At 42.5% G+C, this 22,069-nt stretch overlaps 3 protein-coding genes across 3 annotated transcripts; all 3 read left to right on the top strand.

Moving 5' to 3' along the window:
* The first annotated feature begins 286 nt into the window (after positions 1-286).
* Positions 287-1,971, top strand: LOC127068880 (UMP-CMP kinase 2). Its single transcript, XM_051005249.1, has 2 exons — positions 287-996; positions 1,077-1,971. Exons 1-2 carry the CDS (start codon positions 637-639, stop codon positions 1,353-1,355), a joined length of 639 nt encoding a protein of 212 aa, XP_050861206.1. The 5' UTR covers positions 287-636; the 3' UTR covers positions 1,356-1,971.
* A 1,927-nt stretch (positions 1,972-3,898) lies between these two features.
* On the top strand, positions 3,899-10,909 carry LOC127068864 (O-acyltransferase like protein-like). The gene is made up of 11 exons (XM_051005199.1): positions 3,899-4,378; positions 6,046-6,257; positions 6,994-7,214; positions 7,287-7,378; positions 7,485-7,678; positions 7,778-7,944; positions 8,141-8,309; positions 8,398-8,730; positions 8,802-8,991; positions 9,149-9,291; positions 9,543-10,909. The coding sequence occupies exons 1-11, from the start codon at positions 4,084-4,086 to the stop codon at positions 9,999-10,001; spliced, it is 2,475 nt and encodes an 824-aa protein (XP_050861156.1). The 5' UTR covers positions 3,899-4,083; the 3' UTR covers positions 10,002-10,909.
* A 4,764-nt stretch (positions 10,910-15,673) lies between these two features.
* On the top strand, positions 15,674-21,072 carry LOC127068874 (heart- and neural crest derivatives-expressed protein 1-like). The gene is made up of 3 exons (XM_051005238.1): positions 15,674-18,046; positions 18,157-18,956; positions 20,023-21,072. The coding sequence occupies exons 1-3, from the start codon at positions 17,965-17,967 to the stop codon at positions 20,155-20,157; spliced, it is 1,017 nt and encodes a 338-aa protein (XP_050861195.1). The 5' UTR covers positions 15,674-17,964; the 3' UTR covers positions 20,158-21,072.
* The last annotated feature ends 997 nt before the right edge of the window (positions 21,073-22,069 follow it).

Here is a 22,069-nt window from a genome sequence, read left to right as displayed (position 1 = left end):
CATATATAAATGAAGCTAAAATATAAAAGCAATCACAATTTTATTACTGTACGTCATCGTATTTACTATTGCAATTTTTTTTTTAATAAGAAGAAGGAAAATTATTGCACCATTAAGAGGAGATATTTACAATCTTGTGAACGCAGTACAATAGTTTGTTCATACTTTCAAAATTTTTTTCCGCAAATACTAACGCGCCATTTGTGAATAGGTGCGCATTTAAATCGTGGTAAAAACAGTTGATGAGATAATTTGAATCGAAGTACAAGCATCATTATCCAAGGAAAATAAACGATAAACGTTAAAGCATATAACCTCTCGTTCCTAATGGCTATCCATCGGATTTTGATGCCTTCGTACACGGTATTTTTAAAGAGAACTAATCAAAGATTTAAAGACGGTTGATTGAATTTTTAAATTTTATTATCCATTATGAAATAATGTGAAGTCGTAAAATAACGTCGAGCAAAATTGTTGCAATTATTAATAAATACTTCGCATTTTCGACGAAGTTTTGGCTCTTGAACAGTTAGCCATGTCACTTCTAAGAAAGACGATTTAAAAAATGGCGCCGGCGAATTTTTTTGATATAGGAGATAGTCGGTACCTCTTGGTCAGGAAGTTCTGTCATATTTTATGTTCAAGATAACCGCAGCTGGACTGCGACGTTTAGCAATGTCTGCGGTACAAAAATTCGAAGTTTTGTTTGTGTTGGGTGGGCCAGGTGCAGGTAAAGGTACGTTATGTCGTCTTTTATCCGAGAAGTATGGTTATGTTCACTTGTCGGCCGGCGATCTCTTGAGGGAGGAGAGAACCAAACCCGGTTCGGAATTCGGTGAGCTTATCGAAATTCATATTAAAAATGGGAGTATCGTTCCGGTGGAAATTACTTGTACTCTATTGGATCACGCCATGAAAATATCTAAGGCACCGAAAAAAAGATTTCTCATCGATGGTTTCCCACGAAACGAAGATAATTTAACTGGATGGGCCAAGGTATGCGTCTCATCATTTTATAAGAGTACCGAGGACTAGAGTTCGTCGCTAATGTCTGTTATATTTATTCTTTGCGACAGGCCATGTCTGACAAGGTGCTTTTGAAAGGAGTTTTATTCTGCGAATGTTCCAAAGAAGTCTGTACTCAGAGATGTCTCAATCGTGGAGCCAAAGGTAGCGGGCGTAGCGACGACAATGAAGAGACCCTTATAAAGAGGCACGAAATTTATATAAAAAATACATTGCCTATAATAGAACATTATGAAAAGCAAGGCCTGGTATATAAGTTCGATTCTATGAAAGCACCATTGGAAGTATTGAAAGATGTAGAAGAATTCTTACCTAGCATAGGATGGTAAATAAGACGACGAGCTATTATTATATGGGAAGAAATAACCGTACGGTCGATACTTTGTCTTAGTTACTGTATATCGATCATTGATTTTACAAGCCTTTGTTAATTAATAGTATTTCCCTTTATGAAGAAAGAAAATATGTGCTAGACATAGTATGAGAAAAAATTATATTACCCTTATACAGTATATTTTTATTAATTGGTATTTTGGGATTATTTTATCAGGATTATATTACAATCGCGTAATTGTAGAACGAACTGCTCGCTGTAGAAATTATGTGACCTTCATATAACATTCCTTGATGCGCATTATTGTAAAATTTTATCTGGGAGAGAATGTGGGAATAGGAGAAAAGTGTTTTGTTTAAATTGTTGACGATGATAAATAAGATCGAATAGAACTGTAAATTCTTTGATACTGAGTTGTATACACAAACAAGAGATATTGTTATAGTACATACACAAATGTTTTTAAAAGATGTTACCAGAATGCCAGGTATGAGACATACCGATATACCTATACACGATTGTGTAACGATGTAGCGTTGACACTCGCTGCTAAATAGGCAAATTATAAAAATGGGTATAGGAATTATATTATGGTGATCACAATTTAATAACGATTTCTTTTTCTTTTTTCTTTCTCTCTCTCTTTTTTTTTGTACGACCTCTAGGTAAACGACCGCCCGGAGCAACAAGTACGAAATAATTTTGGAAAAGGTGGGAAGATACGACGAGGCGAGAAGAGAAACGTCGTTTTTACTTTACGGTCGAACCGAAACCCTAGAACCCGTTAACAACTCTGAGACGTAAATCGAATTATATCGCGATATCGCGATAACCGAGCATGTTTTAACGTTCTCATTGATTTTATGATGAATATCAATCTCTCGAGAAGAGAAAAGAAAAACTATGTAAGAAGCGAATACCACGACGGGTGGACGAGTACGAAGGGCGGCCACGAGTGGCTCCTTACAGTTGCCCGTTCCTTTATATATGTATCCATCCTGTGTAATATGCATAAATTTCGAGCTCGACAATGGATATTGATATTGGCGACAACGCGATATTATCATTTTTCCAACGTGAACGATAGGACTTTCTTTGAGGTCGTTGTAATCGAAGCGTCGATAACCGAGATTTTCGTGCGTCATTCCAAGTAACTCCATAAAATTTTCACGTTTTTTTTTGTTCGCGTCCGGATTTCGAAACCAGTTTCTTTTTTTCTTTCCTTTTATCCACAACTTTCTCGTACTGTTCCGTTCGAAATTTCATGTCGCGCGTTCCTACACCAACCACCAACCGGCGACCCGCTTTCAATGGGTTCGTCGTCATCAAATTGTACCCACGAGATATAACAGAAACGCAGAACTTTGCCTCTTTCGATTTTCAGCTTCGATACTCGATCGACCTTTCGCACGACTCTTGCTTTTTTCCCCTTTTCTTTAATCTTCCGAATGACAGTCAAGCGTCGTATTTTTTAAAAGAAAATGTTGACAGGTCATAACGCGACGAGTTTCTTACGTACATAACGACGTACTTACTTGCATCGATGAATGCATTAAATCGTGCGCCTCATTAACAGGACGTTGACATTTACTCGAGTAAACATCGTCCTGAATCACCGATAACGTTGTTCCGCCTATCGATTAACGATAATACTTTTGTAATTTTTATCTCGTCCGATTAAGATCTCAAGTTTCTTCCTCGAGTACACATAAATCGAACAGTTTTATTTTACAAAAACAATATCGAGTAAGAAGAAGAAATGGAAGAAACGAAAGGAGGAAAACGTAGCTCGAAAAAGAGTGGAAGATAAAGAATTTTTCATTCTACACAATTTTCTTTTTTTTTTTTTTTCTATGAACGTTCAATCATCATCGAGCATAATCCTGGAAAATTGAAATTTTTTACTAGTCCTAACGTATCGTAAGAAATCAAATAAATAAAAAACGATCAGAGGAAGTTAATCTTTGATCGGAAATCGAATCAGGAAGGAGGATTATCGTCGATTTGGGAAAATGGTCAAATTCTTGTTCTCTCCGGTTCGAGAGAGTATCGGCAAGACCAAGACCAAGACCAAGACCAAGACCAAGACCAAGACCAAGACCAAGACCAAGACCAAGACCAAGACCAAGACCAAGACCAAGACCAAGACCAAGACCAAGATCAAGACCAAGACCAAGACCAAGACCAAGACCAAGACCAAGACCAAGACCAAGACCAAGACCAAGACCAAGACCAAGACCAAGACCAAGACCAAGATCAAGACCAAGATCAAGAGCGAGAGCAAGAGCGAGAGCAAGAGCGAGAGCAAGAACAAGAGTAGTAGGAGTAGCCGTCGGTAGTAGGTTCGTGTAAGAAGTGTAATCTTCGTTACATCGATAAGAGGAGACGCGATACCGTCGGTCGAGCCGAGGTCTCTTACGAGAGCCGAGTACTCCCCCGAAGCAGCAACTTGCTCCTCCTCGTTAGCTCGTCGTTGTCCAATATATAAGTGAACCGTCGATTGACAGTACGTACAGTCTACGTTTTGCCGTGTTTCTCTCGTTCATGCGGATTTACGCGCGCTCACATTGTAACGTTCACGCGACTATTTGATCGGTCGCTCGCGGTGGTTTTCTTCGACGGGCCGAAACAGTTTTTCGATTCTCGTCTATGATCCTCGAGTTCCATCGATTCAACTCCATTTGTATACGTAAGCTCGACGTACGCGGAAACGACAACGCTCGATGTTAAAATCCTTTGGAGAAATAAAAATGGGTGTCCTTCGACTGGCCAATCCTCGTCAATTCGCAAGATTATCTCCTTCGATCGATCTTCCTGTTTTTTTCTTCGCCTTTCTTATTTTTATTTTGACGGTAGCATCGAACGTACAAGCAGGTCCCTCGATCAAGCCAGAAACGATCCTTTTGAACGTTTTCACGCGACCCTTTAAGCCTACCAAATGGAGTACCGACAAGTGTCAGCGAGACAGCGCCATCTACTTGGAGGAACTCGCGCGTTATACACCGTGGGCTTTGAAGAGTGAGTAAATATAGTAAATTTTGAAAATGGCAGAGTTCGGTGCAGCGGCCGTTGTTCTACAGAGCGATCTAGAGAGATCATTGGTTTCGGATCGTCGAAAACGTATCGTTCTCGAAACAATACCGGTTTCTTCGTTCCATTCGTTCGTCGAGTCCGTTCGATCGAAAGACATTGGATAATAAGAAATGGTAACGAGGACGAAGGGAAAAGAGGCGACGAGCGAAATATTCAGACGATAATTGGATGTTATTAATTATCGTGAAATATCGATAGAAAAGGTAAGGTCCGTGTTAACGGAGAAAAGAGATGTGCTCGGAACGTACGTAAAGCGCACCGATCTGTGTAAGTTAACGCACGCGCCTTTACGCCTTTCCTTTTCCTTTTTCTTTCTTAATTTTCCGATAGATCCACGAGTGGAGCTCCGTGTTATCGTAAAGACGCGCACGCTGCCACGGTAAACGGCCGCTCGTTGCGGTTCTTTTTCTTCTCTCTTTACCATCGGCCTATCTCCTGATCGATGCTTCTACGAAAATCTATGATCATTTATCACGATCATTCTCGCGTAAGAAACAACTGGTATGTATATGAAACGGTTGTAATCGGTTTCTGCGTCAGCCGAGAAAACGAAGTGGGTCAATAAGAAGTAACTATGGTGCCGATGACCGTCCTTGTGTATCAGGGTTTATCTGTCTCACTCGATATTAGATAATCGATCGATTTCCCTTACAGCTCTCTCTCTCTCTCTCTCTCTCTCTCTCTCTCTCTCTCTCTCTTTCTCTTTCTCTTCTTAATTCTCAAAGCAATGAAGACGACATTCGAGCGTTTTAATTGTTCGTTTATTCTACAATCGGAATTTCTTTGATCGAGCTTGATGCGCATCGAAGCTCGATTACGAAAAGCGACCTTCGGGTGGTTACGTAACATCGAGATTACGCATCCATTTATTGAATGGTATTAACAGCCAAAAGATTATGCGGATTCCCAACTTTTTATATATTCCTTAATCGGTAAACTAACTTTGTAATTTCGAAAGAACGACAATACCAGCAATATCATCGTTTATTTTATTTTTGCATTTGTATCTTTGAACTTTACCGATAAAGTTTAAAGATATAAATCAAAGCGCACTTATCAATACGCGAATTGTAATGTAAATAAGGAAAGCGCTTCGCTTTGTCGTTTGAAATAGTTTCTCGCATGCATATTCGCCCGATACTCGATCACGTAACGACGTTAACTTATCGCTTGCGAAAACTTCATCGGTTCGGTTCGGAAATGTATCTGGCATTGAATCATCCTGATCGTACATGCACATTTATGTGTATATGCGCTTTACGTTGTTCGCGAATTCTTTGCTCGATGCACACGATGCTTTCTCACAATCGACGCGAGTCGAACGTATTGGGGACAGACGAATATTATAAAACGCTTTTCGATCGTCGTTACAACGTTGTAACCGGTTTTCAAGTTGTTGCGAATTTGGCATAGGATACATTGAAATATCAAGAAGCTTTAAGAAAAACTCTTTATCTCTTCGTTGCGATATTTTTCCAAATATTTATTAATCAACAATTTATTAATCGATTCTTCGAGTCGAATGAAATTGTTTTTACTTTACAATCGTGTTCGCTTCGAAAATCACTTTGACTCGTTTTCTTATTTTTTAGTGTACGACGCCTCTGTCAAAATCCCATCCGGTATCATTACTGGAAATTATAAACAGTTGGGCAATTACGACGAATGTCTGCAGGTTGAGAGCGATCACGGAATTTCCGGTCAGTCTTGTAGTGCCACCATACAATTCGAAGTAGCCGAGGATAATGGTGCATCCAGAGAATTAGACCTCGGTGACTTGCTCGTCAACGTCGCCGTCGCATCCGTAAGTTTTTCTTACATATAGAGAAATGTCCTCTTCCTCTTTCTGTCTCCCTCTCCGTCTCCTTTCGAAAATGTTTTCTATTCGTTCGCAAAAGTTGTTCCTATCGAACGATTTTGGTAATTTCGACGAGAGTATTTAATACATGTATTCCTACATATAGGAAGCAGAAGTGAAATACGACGGAATATAATAAAATGAGAGAGATCGCGCGAGTAATCTTACTCGATTGAGTAATCGATAATGTTTCAATAAATCATTCTTCGTGAACTCTTGGACGCGACCTTGCTAACTGCATCGTGTGTAATTTCAACGCGTGAACGTAAACACATAATAAAAAAAAAGTGTTCCTGCTTTTTGCACTTTTTTCTAAATTTTCTCAAACGCGGAGGGGAAGAGGGAGAGAGAGAGAGAGAGAGAGAGAGAGAAGAGAGCATAGGAAGAACACCCCAAGGCTTCGTTCAATCGACGATAGAGACGATGTAGAGTCGTTGCGTCCGTAAACACAATGAACTCCATGCTTCGAAGGTTCCTTTTGTTCTCGTCGCGAGCGAGTAAAAAATAACTATTTAATAACGCGCACTCGCACTCGCATCGAGTAACATTTAAATATCGTGCGTAAATTAAAACGAACATCGGTGCAACCTAGACCTTCGCATCGTGTGTTTACGTGACCATTTCTTTATCATATCACAACCAAGACCGTTTACTTTTATTTCTTCTTTTTTTCTCATCTTAGAATGCAACGAAATGGCGCTCGGGCAATACGATCATTTACGAATGGATGTGGTGCGTACCATCGAGTTGCAATCATTCGGAAGTACAAGAGTTCTTGGAAATCACATTGGATCCTTTAAAAGTCGAAGGTCGCGTCGATTTCGTGATAAACGTTCCAATCAAGTCTTGTCGTACTTTGAAAACCGAACAAACAACGTTCGATCCATCCGACTGGATTTACATGTAAATAGATAGACTATAGTCTTTACTCGTTGACCGTACCGATGGCTGATTTTTCATTTGATAAAATTACAGATCGATTCTCGTTATCTTTTCGTTGATCATTATCGCTAGCACAACTTTCGATATCGCACGTAGAGGACATTCGAGTTCATTGAATCCAAAAGGTGAGTCTTATCTTCCAATTACCGTTAATCGTTGTATTACGTTATGGCTCATATCTCTTTTTTTTTCCTTCCTTACTCCAAGCGAGATCTCACGTGTTTCTTCCAGGTAAAAAATATATTTTATTCAGCAGCTTCTCCTTTTATACGAATTGGAAGAATCTTTTCAATACCGACAGACATCAAGATTCCGTCGCATGTTTGGACGGATTGCGTTTTCTAAGTATATGCTGGATCATTTACGGTCATACTTATTACATGGAGGTCATGGGTATTAATATGGATCTGACGCAAGTACCAAAGGTGAGTTTAAGTTCGTCTAGGAATTATGAAAGAGAGAAGAAGAAACCGAATCCCGCATTGAGTTACTCGTAACGTTACCTCGATCGTTCCTCGAATTAGATGCACGAAAGTTGGAGTAAGATGTTGGTACTGAATGGAAACATGGTCACCGACACGTTTTTCCTTCTCAGCGGAGTTCTCCTTGCTTACACCGAAGTAATAAAAAAGGAAAAAAGTTCTAGCTGGAAGTTGGACGTTATAGGTCTTTACCTTCATCGCTATTCAAGGTATCGATACTTTGGTAGGAGTATATAGATGCTACGTAGTATAATGGTACATAGATAAGTTAAACGTGTGAAGTTTAAAAAGAAGTCAAAGAAAAAAAGAAATAGAAAAAGAAAAGAAAAGAAAAGAGAAGAGAAGAAAAGAAAAAGAAAACAAAAAAAGAACAAACAAAACAAAACAATACATTCTTTCGCGCAGGTTAACACCAGCGTACGCAATGATGATCGGCTTTTATGCTACTATATATAGCAAATTCGGAAGTGGTCCGCACTGGGACGTCTGGGTCGGTTCCAATCGAGATTATTGCCGTGATAATTGGTGGAGCAATCTTCTCTACGTTAACAACTACGTCAACGTTCCCGACATGGTAAATCGTCGAGTCTTAGCTCTACGAAAGAAAACCTTTTTCCTTTCTCAAGGATCGACTCTCGTTCAAAGCCTTATCAATATTTTAGTGCATGTCCCAATCATGGTATCTGGCGACGGACATGCAATTGATCTGGTTATCCCCGATCTTCCTTTACCCGATGCTCAAGCCAGCTCGAAGAATATTCTTTTGGATCGTCATTGGTTTTGCCTTTGTACTATCGATGCTCCTACCATTCGCCGTGACCTTTATCTATCGATATACAGCGACGATGTTCTATTACAAGGGACAAGAGGACATGGCCAACGTATTCTTGAACGTTTACACGAGAGTTTACACCAGAGCCGGGCCTTACATCATCGGCCTTGCACTTGGCTATCTATTGGCCAAAAGACGTTCTTACGATCTCAAATTACGTAAGGTAAGTGAACGTCTTTGCGCGATTTACGACGAATTCGATCAACGATTTAAATACGCGCGACATTGGTATAGCCCTATATAGTGTCCGGATGGTTGATCGCCATTGCTGTAGGACTGTCTGCCGTTCTTGGAGCACGAGAGATGTATTTCGATAAGCACCCCTACAACAGATTGGAGGCTAGCTTCTACGCTGGCATGCACAGACAAGCGTTCGCTCTTGCCGTCTCTTGGATCATATTCTCAAGCGTCTATGGATATGCAGGTAATCGTAGATCAAACCTGCTCATACGTAAAAGATGATTCACGTGATGTATAACGAGTCGGTCTAACGATAATTTCAAGTACAGTCATGTGAACAATCTTGACCGTAGAGCAATGAAAAGAAAGAATTACTACGATAGATGAATCGATTTGCGAAGGTCCGATCGGAGAATTCCTTTCTTGGCGGGGCTGGACACCTCTGAGCAGATTGACTTACAGCGCTTACCTTTGCCATTACGTCTTTCTATTATCCCGAGCCGGAAGTGTGCGCACCACCGGCGATTTAACGTCGATGAGCGTGGTAAGCATGTGCGATCTTCTGCGATTAATTTTATCATTAAAGAGAACGAACGAACTTACGGATAATCACGTAAACGTTCGATCAAACGATGTTACAGTCGACGGTTTAACAAATAGAATCGATCCTCCGTAAAGTCACGCGCAACTTCGAATCTGCTACTATATCATACTTATATCCGTATATATCCGTACTTTTAATATCCGCACTTTTTCTTTTTCTCCGGAGAAGATTAATTCGATGGTTTTTTTCAGATGTACGCTTTCCTCGGTAATCTATCCTTCACGATGGCGCTCTCCATACTCTGGAGTCTTTCCTTCGAGATACCCTTCATGATTCTGGATCGAACGTATCTCTCTCGCAAGAGGAAAACGAAGGACGATCGCGCGAAAGTGTTCGGTTCGACGGACTCGAAGAAGGAGATTTACAGGACGACCGAGGATTCCTCCTCGTCTACGGTGGCTGAGATCTACAAGAACGTTACGAATAGTGAAAACGTTCGTTCGACCTGTGACTCGGAGGAGACCGTCGATTATTACGTGATCGACGAAGAGGAAAGGAATAAAGGGGTGATCTCGTCCGAAGATAGGACGAAAGATGAAAACTGTGGTGATTGCATTTACGTTATCGGTGCTACCGAGCTCGACGACAACAGAAATTCGCTCGACAGATCTGACTTGGAGGAGGGACGAACTAGGACAGAACGGATATGATCTCTTCCAAGTTTCTTCTATATTTAATATTGTTTAATCCACGTTTCTTTTTAGTCGATAAAACGTTGACGTCTAACGAGACCAAGGTCAAGATACTACGTCCTCGTAACGTACCGCGTAACGAATAGTCGCCTCTTTGTCGCACGAGTCTTACGAACAAGTATGTCCTCTTTCACCGCGATATCTTAACATCGACAGTCCATCCCAGACTTATCGTTCTATCGATAAAATAATCTATAAGCAATTCGTTCTCGCGTATCGATAAATACAAAAATCCGCGATAAACCAAAATCCGTGCGCTTCGACGATATGCCTTTTAGGTTTGTATCTACAGTACTCCGAACGTCTCGTTAGTTTTAGCTAACTATCTCGCATTCGGATTAGACGAAGTAACAAACGTCAAGTGATAATCATTTAATCGTTTGCATCTACCTCTTTTCCGCGTCGTATACAGGAACATTTTAGAGTATGTACTTACTTACTTATTTAGACGCACAGGAAACAGCCGAACGTATTCGTGGCCCATATGAATGGACCCGACGAAGAATATAATACTTCCTTTAGTTTCTTTAAACTTTCCTTTCTTTAAACGCGTTATTCATTTACTTTCGAATACTATAGAATTTGACGTATTTATGAATAAAGATGATGTTTAGGCGTGCCACTTAAATGTCCCAATTTGTAAATACACTGTACAGTACTAGATAATTATTGTAATATACATCGTATGTGTAATCCGTTAGATCGAGCGCGATCGCACGTGCGAACGTTATTTCCAGTCCGTTCCGTCGAGACGCGCAGCGTCGTTTAAAAATAATCGATTGTTCCGTTCAAAGTGCACCTTGCCGAATGTTCTACTTTCGTTCGATTATTCTTTCGGGTCGATTAAAATAAAAAGAAAAAGAAAAGTATTCTCTTTACCTCTCTCCCTCAGTAAGATATATTCTTATTTTTACGTTCAACGAAACAAATCTTCGGCGTACTCGATAACGAATTTAAATGTCCGAATCGTCACCGAGGCTCCTCGGTTGTTTATTTAAGCCACCGTTTTCACGTCTCCCCTTTGACTCGCCGTTGACGACGAGTTTATCCTCTCTTCGGTGGAGGCTTAAGCGGACTAAAGTAAGTCGAGAAAATGACAATGCAAGGCTTGTCCTATTCGCGGAAGTAATCGATACGTCGAGAAAGTCTTTCGAAGATGATTTTCCGTGTTCTTTTTCGGTACGATTTTTTCGAACAGCTATCCCATTGTACGTTTCTTCTATCATTTCGTAATCTAGCAAGCGACGTGATCAAATAATAAGGAATGTTTTCGACGTCGGGAACATCTCGATTGAAAGAACAATCGAAGATCGAAAATCAAAAATCGCAAATCGAGTAACACGTACTATATATTATTTCTAACGATGACATTATTACGACGGAGGACCGTATAATGGAGCAAAGAAAATTCGATTCACTCGTAGGGGGTACGAAAGGGAAATGTTTCGGCACGCGCGGAAAACACCCTTGGGGTTAATGTTTACTTCGTGGGAAAAGAGAGGAGTCGCGTCGCCGATTTCTAAGATTATTTGGCAAAATATCGTAGCGTTATCCCACGACTTGATCGCCTTATAATCGAGCTCGAAGCTAAACGGACGATCGTAAAGACGTGTCTCGGTTAATGTCGAGGAGGCAGCGTCGCGTTTCCATTCGTAAATTGGATACGCGACTGGGTATCTGTCGTGGCGCGATCCAAACGCAACCCCCCGAAGGCACCCCGCAGCGACGGAATAGAAAGGGAGCGAATTTCAGGTTCGGTCGCGTTCTTTTCCTCTCTTCGTGGGTTACCGTCGACGTGTGGTCGACATCTGGGATGCTCGGGACACGTTTTTCCGCAATGAGAACGCAACTGTGACGAATCTCCGAGCCCGTAGAAAAGACGATCTCTCTCTCGAGTAGCATCATCCCCCTATCATTTCGTAGTCATTGCTGCGAAAGTAGTCACAGCGCTTGCTTAATGCGAGTCAAAGACGAACGTCTATTTTTTCTTTCCACGCGTTATTGGTACGGTCAATGAGTCCGAACGGCAACACGCTTCGGGGCTACGAAGAACGATTTAGCCTAAAGATTATCTTTCAGAGCTTTCTGCTCTTTTTCCTTTTTTTTCTTTTCCTTCCTTTTTTTCTTTCAATTCCTCTCATTCTTCCTTTTCTTTCTTTCTTTCTTTTTTTTTATCGAAAAGAAAAGGGAACCAGCAGCGGAGTCGAATAAAAGTTTCTCGTCAACCTGTACTCGTTCTTCTCGTGAGAAAGAGATTTTACAAAGCTAAAAGTATTTAGCTCTGTTCGAGCTCTATTCGAGAAAACTAATTCGTATGTCATCGCGTCGATATAGAAGAAAATGCTCGAAGAAGAAAAGTATCCGAACACTTAAACTTTCCCGCGATCCTTTAAGAAGCGCAACGAAGGATCATAGAAGAAAAGGCTAGATCCCTTCCTGCAAGATGGGTGCTCGGCTCTAGGCGCCAGTCTCTTTTTACCGAATTGCACGACCGACGGTGCATGACGATTTACGATTTTTCTTCGACTTCTTTCTATCGTTGCGCGACGAGTGGGAGAGAGAGAGAGAGAGAGAGGGAGACGACGAGTCTCTGACCGCGCTGACGTAGGTAGTTGAAAAGTCTCCTTCGTCCTCATGTGCAAACACTTGAGGCGCCTCACCCCCTCTCTCTTTTCTTTATAAGCGCCTCTTCGTCTTTTATCTCCTTCGCACCCATCACTACGAAAGATAATAAACTTTCTTCCTTTTTCGCAAAGCTATCGCGCGATAATAGACTTGGGATTCTTCGTACCTTCTTTAATGTTCAACGCTTAAACTACCAAGTTATTTTTGGACAATGTACATTAACTTATCAATTAAAATCTGAAACAAAGTATATAGTAGTATAATAGGGCGATTCGATCGTTTCTCTATTTTACATTTTAGAGAGACATTTTTTGTATATTTTCAAAGTAGTTATACGAAACGGTGGGCTAATTCGTTGACAGCGATTCGAAGGCGTCGCGTGACGATTTATTGACAATGATGTACCGTGACAGGCTCGGCGAGCTAGACTTTTTGCCATCTCGAGAGGCACTACCCTGGGAAAAAGACAGATAAAGCCACTTAAGGCTCCACCGAACTCGAAGCGAACGCCCGGTACATTCGTGTGCGGCGTACTCTCTATTTTCAGCTCTTTTTGCCGCTAATTAGAGCCATTCTAGAGCAGAACGGAATGAATTTTTATCGGCTTATTTCTCTCTCTCTCTCTCTCTCTCTCTCGAGCACTCACAGTCGTGAGGCGTACGCATCTCAAGCGCGATCCACTCTTCAAGTTTTCGACTAATCGTAGTCTAATTCTTCATTAGACGAGACCTTAAAATGCCTGCGAATAATAGTAACAAGGAAGAAAACGTTTGTTAGCTGATTAGAAAAAGAAATCCTATATTAACGTGCAAGAAATATAAAAAAAATACGCGTAACATTAACGTAAGGTGTGTCGAGTAATTATTCCTAAAAAATTCTTTTCCTTTTTTACGATCCGTAGGTAGTACCAAAGGTCTTGCGAGTGTCAGGAAGATTGTTTACGAATCAACGGGACTGAGAATTTACAAAGGAAGACAGATCGGGTCGTTAAAAAATGATTTAAGCACAGATCTTCTCGGAAGGAACTACTCCTTTTTTTTCTTCTTCTCCTCCTCCCACGTAGTATTGTGTTTATGTATCCGACACGTACGAAGACGCGTTACATTTTCGACTTTACATCGCATATCGTTTTCCTCTTTCTTAGCAGCTTCTTCGGCTACCGAAGAACCGTCGGTCGTCGGCGTTTCTTGTAATACGATACCTTTCAAATTTTTATTAACCCAAATTAGGGATACGTTAGCTCAAATACGTAACAACGAGCTACTGTGTATTCCTCGAGGCCGTAAGGATCGTCGTGTTTTTATTATTTTCGATACGATAGTATTTTGTCTCAAATTATAATAACGTAACATTCTTGTATGGTCGTCGATGATGATTATTCGTTACGGAAAAGTTCCGATTGTTACGAATTTCTAAGGTTCTTTCTAAGACGGCACGTGCGTAGAGAGCAGACACGATCCGTTCGTTTTATGAATGAACACCGGGTTACGACAGAACGAAAGAGAGATCGTAGTAAGCAAAATCCAAAAGGGAGAGAAGTCGGTGGCGGTGGCGGTGACGGTGACGGTGGTGGTAGTGGTGGTGGTGGCGGCGATGGTGGTGGTAGTAATAGTAGTAGTAGTAGCCTGGCCTTTCTTAACGAGCCTGCGGTGGCTCATGATATACAGAAGACACGTGCACGTAGCCGAGTATTTACATCCCCTTTGGTTCGTCGCACCGGAACGGAAGACCGAAACAGAAGGCTCAAGCTTTGAACGGAAGAAGAAGAAGAAGAAGAAGAAGAAGAAGAACCGAGTTAGCCTCTTCGATAACTGCTTCCTTCCTCGATGAACTCAGCTTTTGAGTTACTTTCAGAAATGATAATCCTCGTTTCCGTTTTGATCCAAGTTTTGATATACTTTTGGTATAGGAAATCATCTCTTATGGGAACTTACGAAAGATCTCTTTATACTAATATTAGCGTAAAGAGAAGGTTTAGAAGGGAAGAAAGAGAGAGAGAGAGAGAGAGAGAGAGAGATTTGTCGTTAAAAGAAATTAGGCGAGCTCTTGACGGGTCGACGATCAACACGCGAATGTATCTCCTTCGTTTGGTTTTGGTACAAGGACGGTGTCTTATTTACAACAATATTATTTCTCTCGGATTCATGTAGTAACAATTGTTTCGATTAGTTCGTCATAAAGATCGCGCGCTATGTTTTTTTCTCCTTTGGCTGCCTCTCAAATTTGTTTTCTCTCGACTTTCTCGATATCGAAGAGCAACAACATCGAGCCGACTACGTTCGCGTTTCTATAGAAGCCTCCATTAATACCCGGTAACGCAATAAACTATATTTAGGGGGCGGCATGGCGTACGCGCGGTATGATTTGATATCTCGTGAAACGCCACATGGCCCCCTGAATTTCTCCCTTCGCTTCTTGCCTCTCTGTTTCTCTCTCTCTCTCCCTCTCTCTCTCTCTCTCTCTCTCGATCTTTCTTTCACGAACTTTACCGTTTACTTCGGTCTCCTGACTCCTCCTCGGTTCTCCGTTAAGTAATTAATTTTTTAATCGACCGCCGAAGAAACGCGTTGTGATATCGACTACCTTTTTTTATCGCTAGCTCATGCACAAAAGAAAGAGAGACGTATATAAATCGATAAAAATTCCAAAACAGGAGTAGTTGAGCTCTTTTACGTTTCTCAAGTACGATTATTAACCAAGAGATCAAGGATCGAAACATCCGTTTTTTGTCAAATATTGTAGTTAAGGAGAGAGTTAGAATTGGGAGAGAGAAGGAAAAGGGAGAAGGAAGCACGTGTCATCGACGGAAAAATAAATAAATTTCGGTAGCTGTGCAGAGAGAAAGCACAGAAACACGAGCATCGAAAGAACGCGCGCGCGCGCGTGTGTGCGGGGAAAGAGAGAGAAAGAGAGAGAGCATGGTCGAACCTCCTGTTTGCGTCCATCGGTGCTGCTATTCGAGAAGAAGGAAAAAATGGCCTACTTAACGGCGAGAATAATAATTAGTCAAGGTGTCGACGTATCGTAGGACTTCCGGAAACGACGAGCCACGAGACCGGCACGCGTGCTTTGTGTATTCCTTTGATAAACATATTTTTCCCTAAATATTCTCCAACGTCATAGCAAACGAGCGACCTAATTATCAGTACGTTAAAATATTCATTGATCCTCCTAATTATCAGAGTCAAGTCGAGTCGATGCTAATAAATGCAACAACATTTATACGAATCAATGAGTTGTTTCGATAGTTGTCAATTAATTACATAGTGACGTGCGAAAGGAAAATTTCGTTTTCGGTTCTCGCAGGGAATGTAGGAGTGGAAAAAAGAACGTTGTAAATCATACTGGAATGGTTTCTGCGGTTTTCCAGAGCTGACGCGTACGGTGGGAGCGATTAGAAGCGATTAGAGGCGATTAGAGGTGTTCTGGATTGCGTCGCGGTAACGCAAAAGCTACTACGCACCCCTGAACCACAACTAGCTGCCTCTCGAGAAGCGAGAGTAAGAGCACCAGCCCCTTTTACACCCCCGGGAAAGCAGAGACCGAATCTCTCTCTCTCTCTCTCTCTCTCTCTCTCTAGCTCTTTCAAGGGGACCGCCGTTCCGATTGCTGCGAAAGAGCTGATTCGATTGTGCCACTCATTGTCGGCCCCTCCTTTGTCCCTCTTATCCAAACTATCACGATTATTGCTTTATTACTTAATTTAATGAATGATGGAAAGTAGGCGCCTACTTGGACGATTTATTTTCTCACTTATACTCGAGGCTTTTCCTGTGATCTTGATCAAAATGTCATATGTTCAGGCCAAGTTACGAGTTATGTTTTATGATTTTGGTCGAAGGTAAGCGTGGCAGCGGAGCATCAAAGAGACGAAAATTAATCGTCATATAAGTGCTCCTGCAATCTTTGCGGCATTTCCCTTTGACGGAATCTCGTGCTCTGTCAAGAAGCAGCTCCCTGCCACGGTCGGTCGACCACTCGACCAATCACTTTCTCCTCCTATCTTAGTATGGCTAAGTAAGTGTCTAAAAAAAGGATAAGTCTAAGTCGTGCTCGTCTGAGGTGTTCCGGAAGTTTGCGGGCCCGCTATGATGATAATAAGAAAAAGAAAAGACCAGCAAAAAAGAGAAAAAAAAATCTCGTCTCTAGACAAGAAATTCAATTTTTTGTTTCCTTTTAATCGTAGCGCCGTAACGAGAACGATCACGATCGTTCTAAATGCATCCACGAGTGCTATCTGTTATCTTTCGAAAATAAAAAGCCAGATGCCTTTGCCTATCGGCCAGGACTCATCCATTTCTTTTCCTCTTTCTTTTTTCTCTTTCGACTTTGCTGCGATCCGAACGTTAATAACAAAGCACTCGATCGGTTTTACGAAGAACAGTTACGAAACGACGACGCGGCGTAATTTCGATGATCGTTAAGGGATGATCCGAGGACAAATTCTTCTTCTTTTTGTTTTGTTCCTCGTTTTTTGTTTTTTGTTTTTCTTATAAAAAACGAAGGGCGGAAGTTGGCCTTATTTATGCGAGCAGGTTGTTCGCCCAACGAAACGGTCCCTCCGGGACTCTCGCTACCGGTCTCGGTGATAGCTAACCGGTCTCCTGACGAAACTCTTGTTTCTCCTTGCTTTTTTTCTTTAAAGGTCAACCACCCGCCAACGGATATGACGTTTAATTTGGTCATGAATAAGCGCGGAAGAAATTAGATCGATTCGAAATGATCCTTCGTCTCGATCGTTCGCAAATCCTTAAATCCTACCCGCCTAGGTCGCCGCCGTCGTCGTCGAAGACGAAAAGAGGCGCGCGCGCGCGCAGGGTGGAGGGCACGGACGTATCGCCCGTTCAATTTGCTAATTGAATCGGAAGCACGAGAGGCTACAGCTTGGCAGGCAGCATCTCGACAGGGAGAGAGACCCTCCGGAGGCGTAGACGAAACCGAGCTCCGCCCTTGCGATCCCACCCATGATCTCGTTCGCCAGACGACCTTGAGAGCTTTAGCTTCCATGTCGGTTGGCAGAGTAGTCGGTGATCATCCTTCTCAGTGACCCCGCGACTGCATCCGAAAGCGCATCATCGATTCGATGAAGCAACCATTCGCGAGAGAATGATATTCCGTATTCACTGATATTCCGTACGCCAACCAGACCCCTTCGTATACTGCGCGTTGGAACCTAATTCGCGAAACTGTGATAGATTCTTTTACCTTTGTCATCTTGTGAAATTACACTTTTGTTCAGCCTTGTGTGTGTCGTCGCCGAAAGATCGTGCAAGATCACGCGATCGCGATCGCGAAAATGCTCGGTGGATTCGACGCTCAATCGGACTATTATCCACAGTGGCATCAGCCGTGCAATTATGTCACACAGCTTCCTTACGGTACGTTTGACTTTTCACGATGATATCATTATCAGGAGTTTTCGTTTTCGTCTCATTTACCTAAGGAAAATGTCTCAATCCATGAACGTAATCGTTTGATCCTCCTCCAGGTCCACTCGGTGGTCCAGACTCGGACAACCAATCGACGTATTGGGGGGCGGATTCCGGTATCTCCGGTGGTAGTTCGGGCGCAGGAAGCCCGACGGCATCTACGCCACCTCTGATAGAAGAGATCGGCGTTCAGGATTCAAATTACTCGGCTCTTCAGCAATACGTGCATCCAAGCGCGAACGGTGCACAACATTACTCGGCTTTATTGTACCCTCAACAACAGCATCATCACCACCACCATCATCACCATCACCATCATCCGCAGCATCCTCATCATCAAGAGACGCATCATCAGCCGCAACAAGCGCAGCAGCAGCAGCAGCAACAGCAGCAGCAGCAGCAGCAGCAGCAGCAGCAGCAACAGCAGCACAATCAACGTAGAGGGGACGAATTTACGATGGCCGGTATCGGAGGTGCCGGTGGGTCAGCAGTTTCGTTAAATGGCGTCGGCGTCGGCGTCGGCGTCGGCGTCGGCGTCGGATCTCTTCAGCAACATCTTCAACATCAAGCTGTCAGGGAAGGCAACCCGATGGTCAGGCCTAAACGTCGAAATACTGCTAACAAAAAAGAGAGAAGACGTACTCAGAGCATTAACAACGCTTTCGCGGATCTAAGGGATTGCATTCCGAATGTACCGGCGGACACGAAGCTCTCGAAGATAAAAACGTTGAGGCTCGCTGCCTCGTACATCGGATATTTGATGGCCGTGTTGGAAAGCGACGAAAGCGAGGAGCCTCAAACTTTTCGCGCCGAGATACTGTCCAACGGTAGGAGAAACAAGAACGCTCAATCGAGTCAGGTGAGTTGGAATTTGAAACATAGATTCTTCCATTCCGATGAACTTAGACCGTTCGTCCAGCGAGAACGATCCTCTTAGAGCAAGTTAACGCTCTAACCAGCTAACTCGAAATGAGATTTATACTGCTCGTAAACGTTCGACTTGCTTGTCTCGACTAATTTGTTGCCTTCTCCCGACTTGTCACTAAATCTTCCGTGCACGATGATAGGACGAGGACGAGAGTTACCGTATTCCGCTGAATTCGTTCGCGTGCTCCTTCACTATTTTTTAACCTTTTCTGATCCGATGGAGCGAGAGTTGCGTACGTACTCTCGAGCGGCCGAGGACCTTTCTTCTTAAATCTCTCTCATAAAAGCTTTCGGTAAGCGTTACTCCAAACTAAACATTGGCCTCTTTAATCGGGGAGAGATTCCCCTCTACGATGCTCGGCCTTAAATCCATCGACGTGCCTCCGAGACGCGTCGAAAGAGAGAAAGAGAGAGACAGAGGGGTGGGGGAGAGGAGGGAGAGGAAAGAAAAAAATGTTCGTTGCATCAAATTCAAGTGGCTAATGTACGGTCGACTCGCGGATCCACAAGGTTTTTCTCTTCGCGTTAATCGTAGAAAAAAAAGAGAATCGGGATTCGCTCGAAATTATACGGAGCCGAGTCGAACGTTTCAACGAAAGATGAAGAAAACTCGTCGTTTTTATCGACGAATTCTTTTAATCCCAAACATTTTTTTGTTTCTCTCGAACGCGTCCACGTTCGAACTCGTGACCGTCGCCTCGGATCGTCCAATTGGCTCCATTAACTTAATACCGGCGCGTGGAAATATTTTTCTTTCGTCCCTACGCTTTGTGGTTTATCCAATTTTCCATCCGGCTGTACCACCCACGAAGAGCCTTCCCTTCGAATCGAATCCTACCGTTATTCGTGACCGCATCATCGATTCCATCGAAAGTTGCTTCCTTTTTCATTGAAATTCCTTACGCAAGCGAAGCGTGTGCGCCGGTCAGCTAACGCAACTGTCGTTCGAATTCGAGAACACTGTCATTTTTTGTTCTTTTCGTTTCTTGTACTTTCAGAGCGAGACGTGTTTGCAATCTATTTCGAACGTAGCGCACGAAGAATCGTCCAAGAGCAAAGGCCGAACGGGATGGCCGCAGCACATGTGGGCCCTGGAATTGAAGCAAGAATCGCCGACGAATCAAATGCAATAAATCAAAGACCGTCCCGATCGAAAAACTCATTATTTAACGTTCGACTTAGGACGGATTAAAAATTTATTTATAAACGATTATTGTAAAAACGAAAGAGATCTCTCGCGCGTTGTACATATTTCGCGTTTAAATTTATGTGTAAATAGAGAATGCTCGTTGCTTTTAGCTGCTCGTCGATTAAGTATCGTTGCAAGCAATGGAGAGAGGGAGAGAGAGAGAGAGAGGACAATAACGTTTGCGTCCTCCTGACGTTTCGAACGACTCTTTTAAGCGAGTTTAGATAAATACTTGATCTCTTTGAGAATCCTTTCTATTCTTAAGAATCCTCGCTCTTTGATTCGTTTGTAAAGTTTTGTATAAAGCACCGTTGATCCTTAAAGGCTATCATGGCTGTAATTTCACTCCATGAGAATTTTCTTAAAGAACGTAACCAAGCCCTGTACCAAAGACGATGTTCGCCTATTTATTCGGACCGTCAGAAATCTCGTCGACGTTATCGTGAAACATATCAGTTCCTTCGCATACTTTTCTATACCTAAACGTAAGAACGAAACAAAAGTTGATTCGGAATGATATTCGGTGATAGCTTTTAAGTCTTACAAATAAAAGTCTGTAAAAGATATCAATCGGCAATAATAAAAACGTCGTGTCACGAAAACTTCTATCGCAATTTCTTCCATCGCTCGCCACCTCGATTTCGTTTTTCAAAAGGGTGCACGCGCGACGCCTTCGCTAACTTTTGAGCCACACGTGTCCGCAAATGCAGGAAGTCGAGTTGCACTTTCTTCCAAAAATTTTTACGACGCAAACGTGCCTTCCACGAGCGTGCTGCACGCTGAGAAATCATTGTCCAAGACAGTCGGGTCTCGGGTTTCCTCGATATCCTGGCGCCACTACTTTGGCTCTGTCTCTTCGTCGCTCCGATAGGTCCCTGCTCCTCTCGTAAAAAAAAAAAAAAAGAAGAAGAAAACGAGAAACATGTTCCTCCGTCGACACGCAATAACGCAACGACCTTCGATCTCGATAACTTTGAGAAAATTGGACAAACTCGACACCCGAGTGTCCCTTTGCGGGGTCATTTTCGTATTCCCTACGTACGCGATCCAAGTACACACGTATTTACAAAATGAGTCATAATCTTTACGAACGCGAGATATCTCGCGTCGATCGTCCGTAACGCGTTAAGAGCAAGTCAAAGTGTCATCGTTATGAGTTATACTCGATTAAAAAGTATCGCATAACGATCTCTCTCGACGACTCGCTAGCTGGAGACTAAATATTTGCGGGCATCGAATCGAGCTCGTTCGTTGGCACGGAATCGACGGACATTGTGTCGAAGATTACGAGGAGTTCGCTTTGTAAATACGTCGACGGCCAAAGTCAAAGCGTAGTTTGTCGTTTGTTATTTATTTATTGCAATCGGTAAAAAGAACTTATCACGGCACCGTATCATCATCGTATATTTATTCCGATCTTCTTTCATCGACGCGTTACACGGATTTGAAAATGATACTTGCTATCGACATAGCCTCGATACGTTTCATTTAACGTCACCTAGATCGCTCGTGAGCGTTTTTTAATCGCGGGGAAGGAAAGAGCAGCAAAGAGATATATGCTAAGGAAGCCAATGGAAGGTGTTAAACGCAGGAGAGAAGGTGAATCTTTGTAAACTTGTGCTTTGACGAAGCCCAGAACACCTCCCGTAGTCGGACGTTGCGGTGTAAACACTCCTGCGTTACCTAAAGAACTTGGTTATTCTCGGTAGCATCCCGAAGTGATGCTGCCTGAGATAAGCAAAGCGCCTCCTCCGTGAATCCGTGAAAACGAAAGGGTCGGTGAAGGCTGATCGAGCTCGTGGAAAGATTAAGTTACGCTCTTTGAAAATCTTTTTATACATTACGATCGAACGATC

The sequence above is a fragment of the Vespula vulgaris genome, chromosome 14 (assembly GCF_905475345.1).
Source record: "Vespula vulgaris chromosome 14, iyVesVulg1.1, whole genome shotgun sequence".
Lineage (NCBI taxonomy): Eukaryota > Metazoa > Arthropoda > Insecta > Hymenoptera > Vespidae > Vespula > Vespula vulgaris.
Note: the sequence above shows the minus strand (reverse complement) of the source record. Positions and strands in the feature narration are given on the sequence as shown.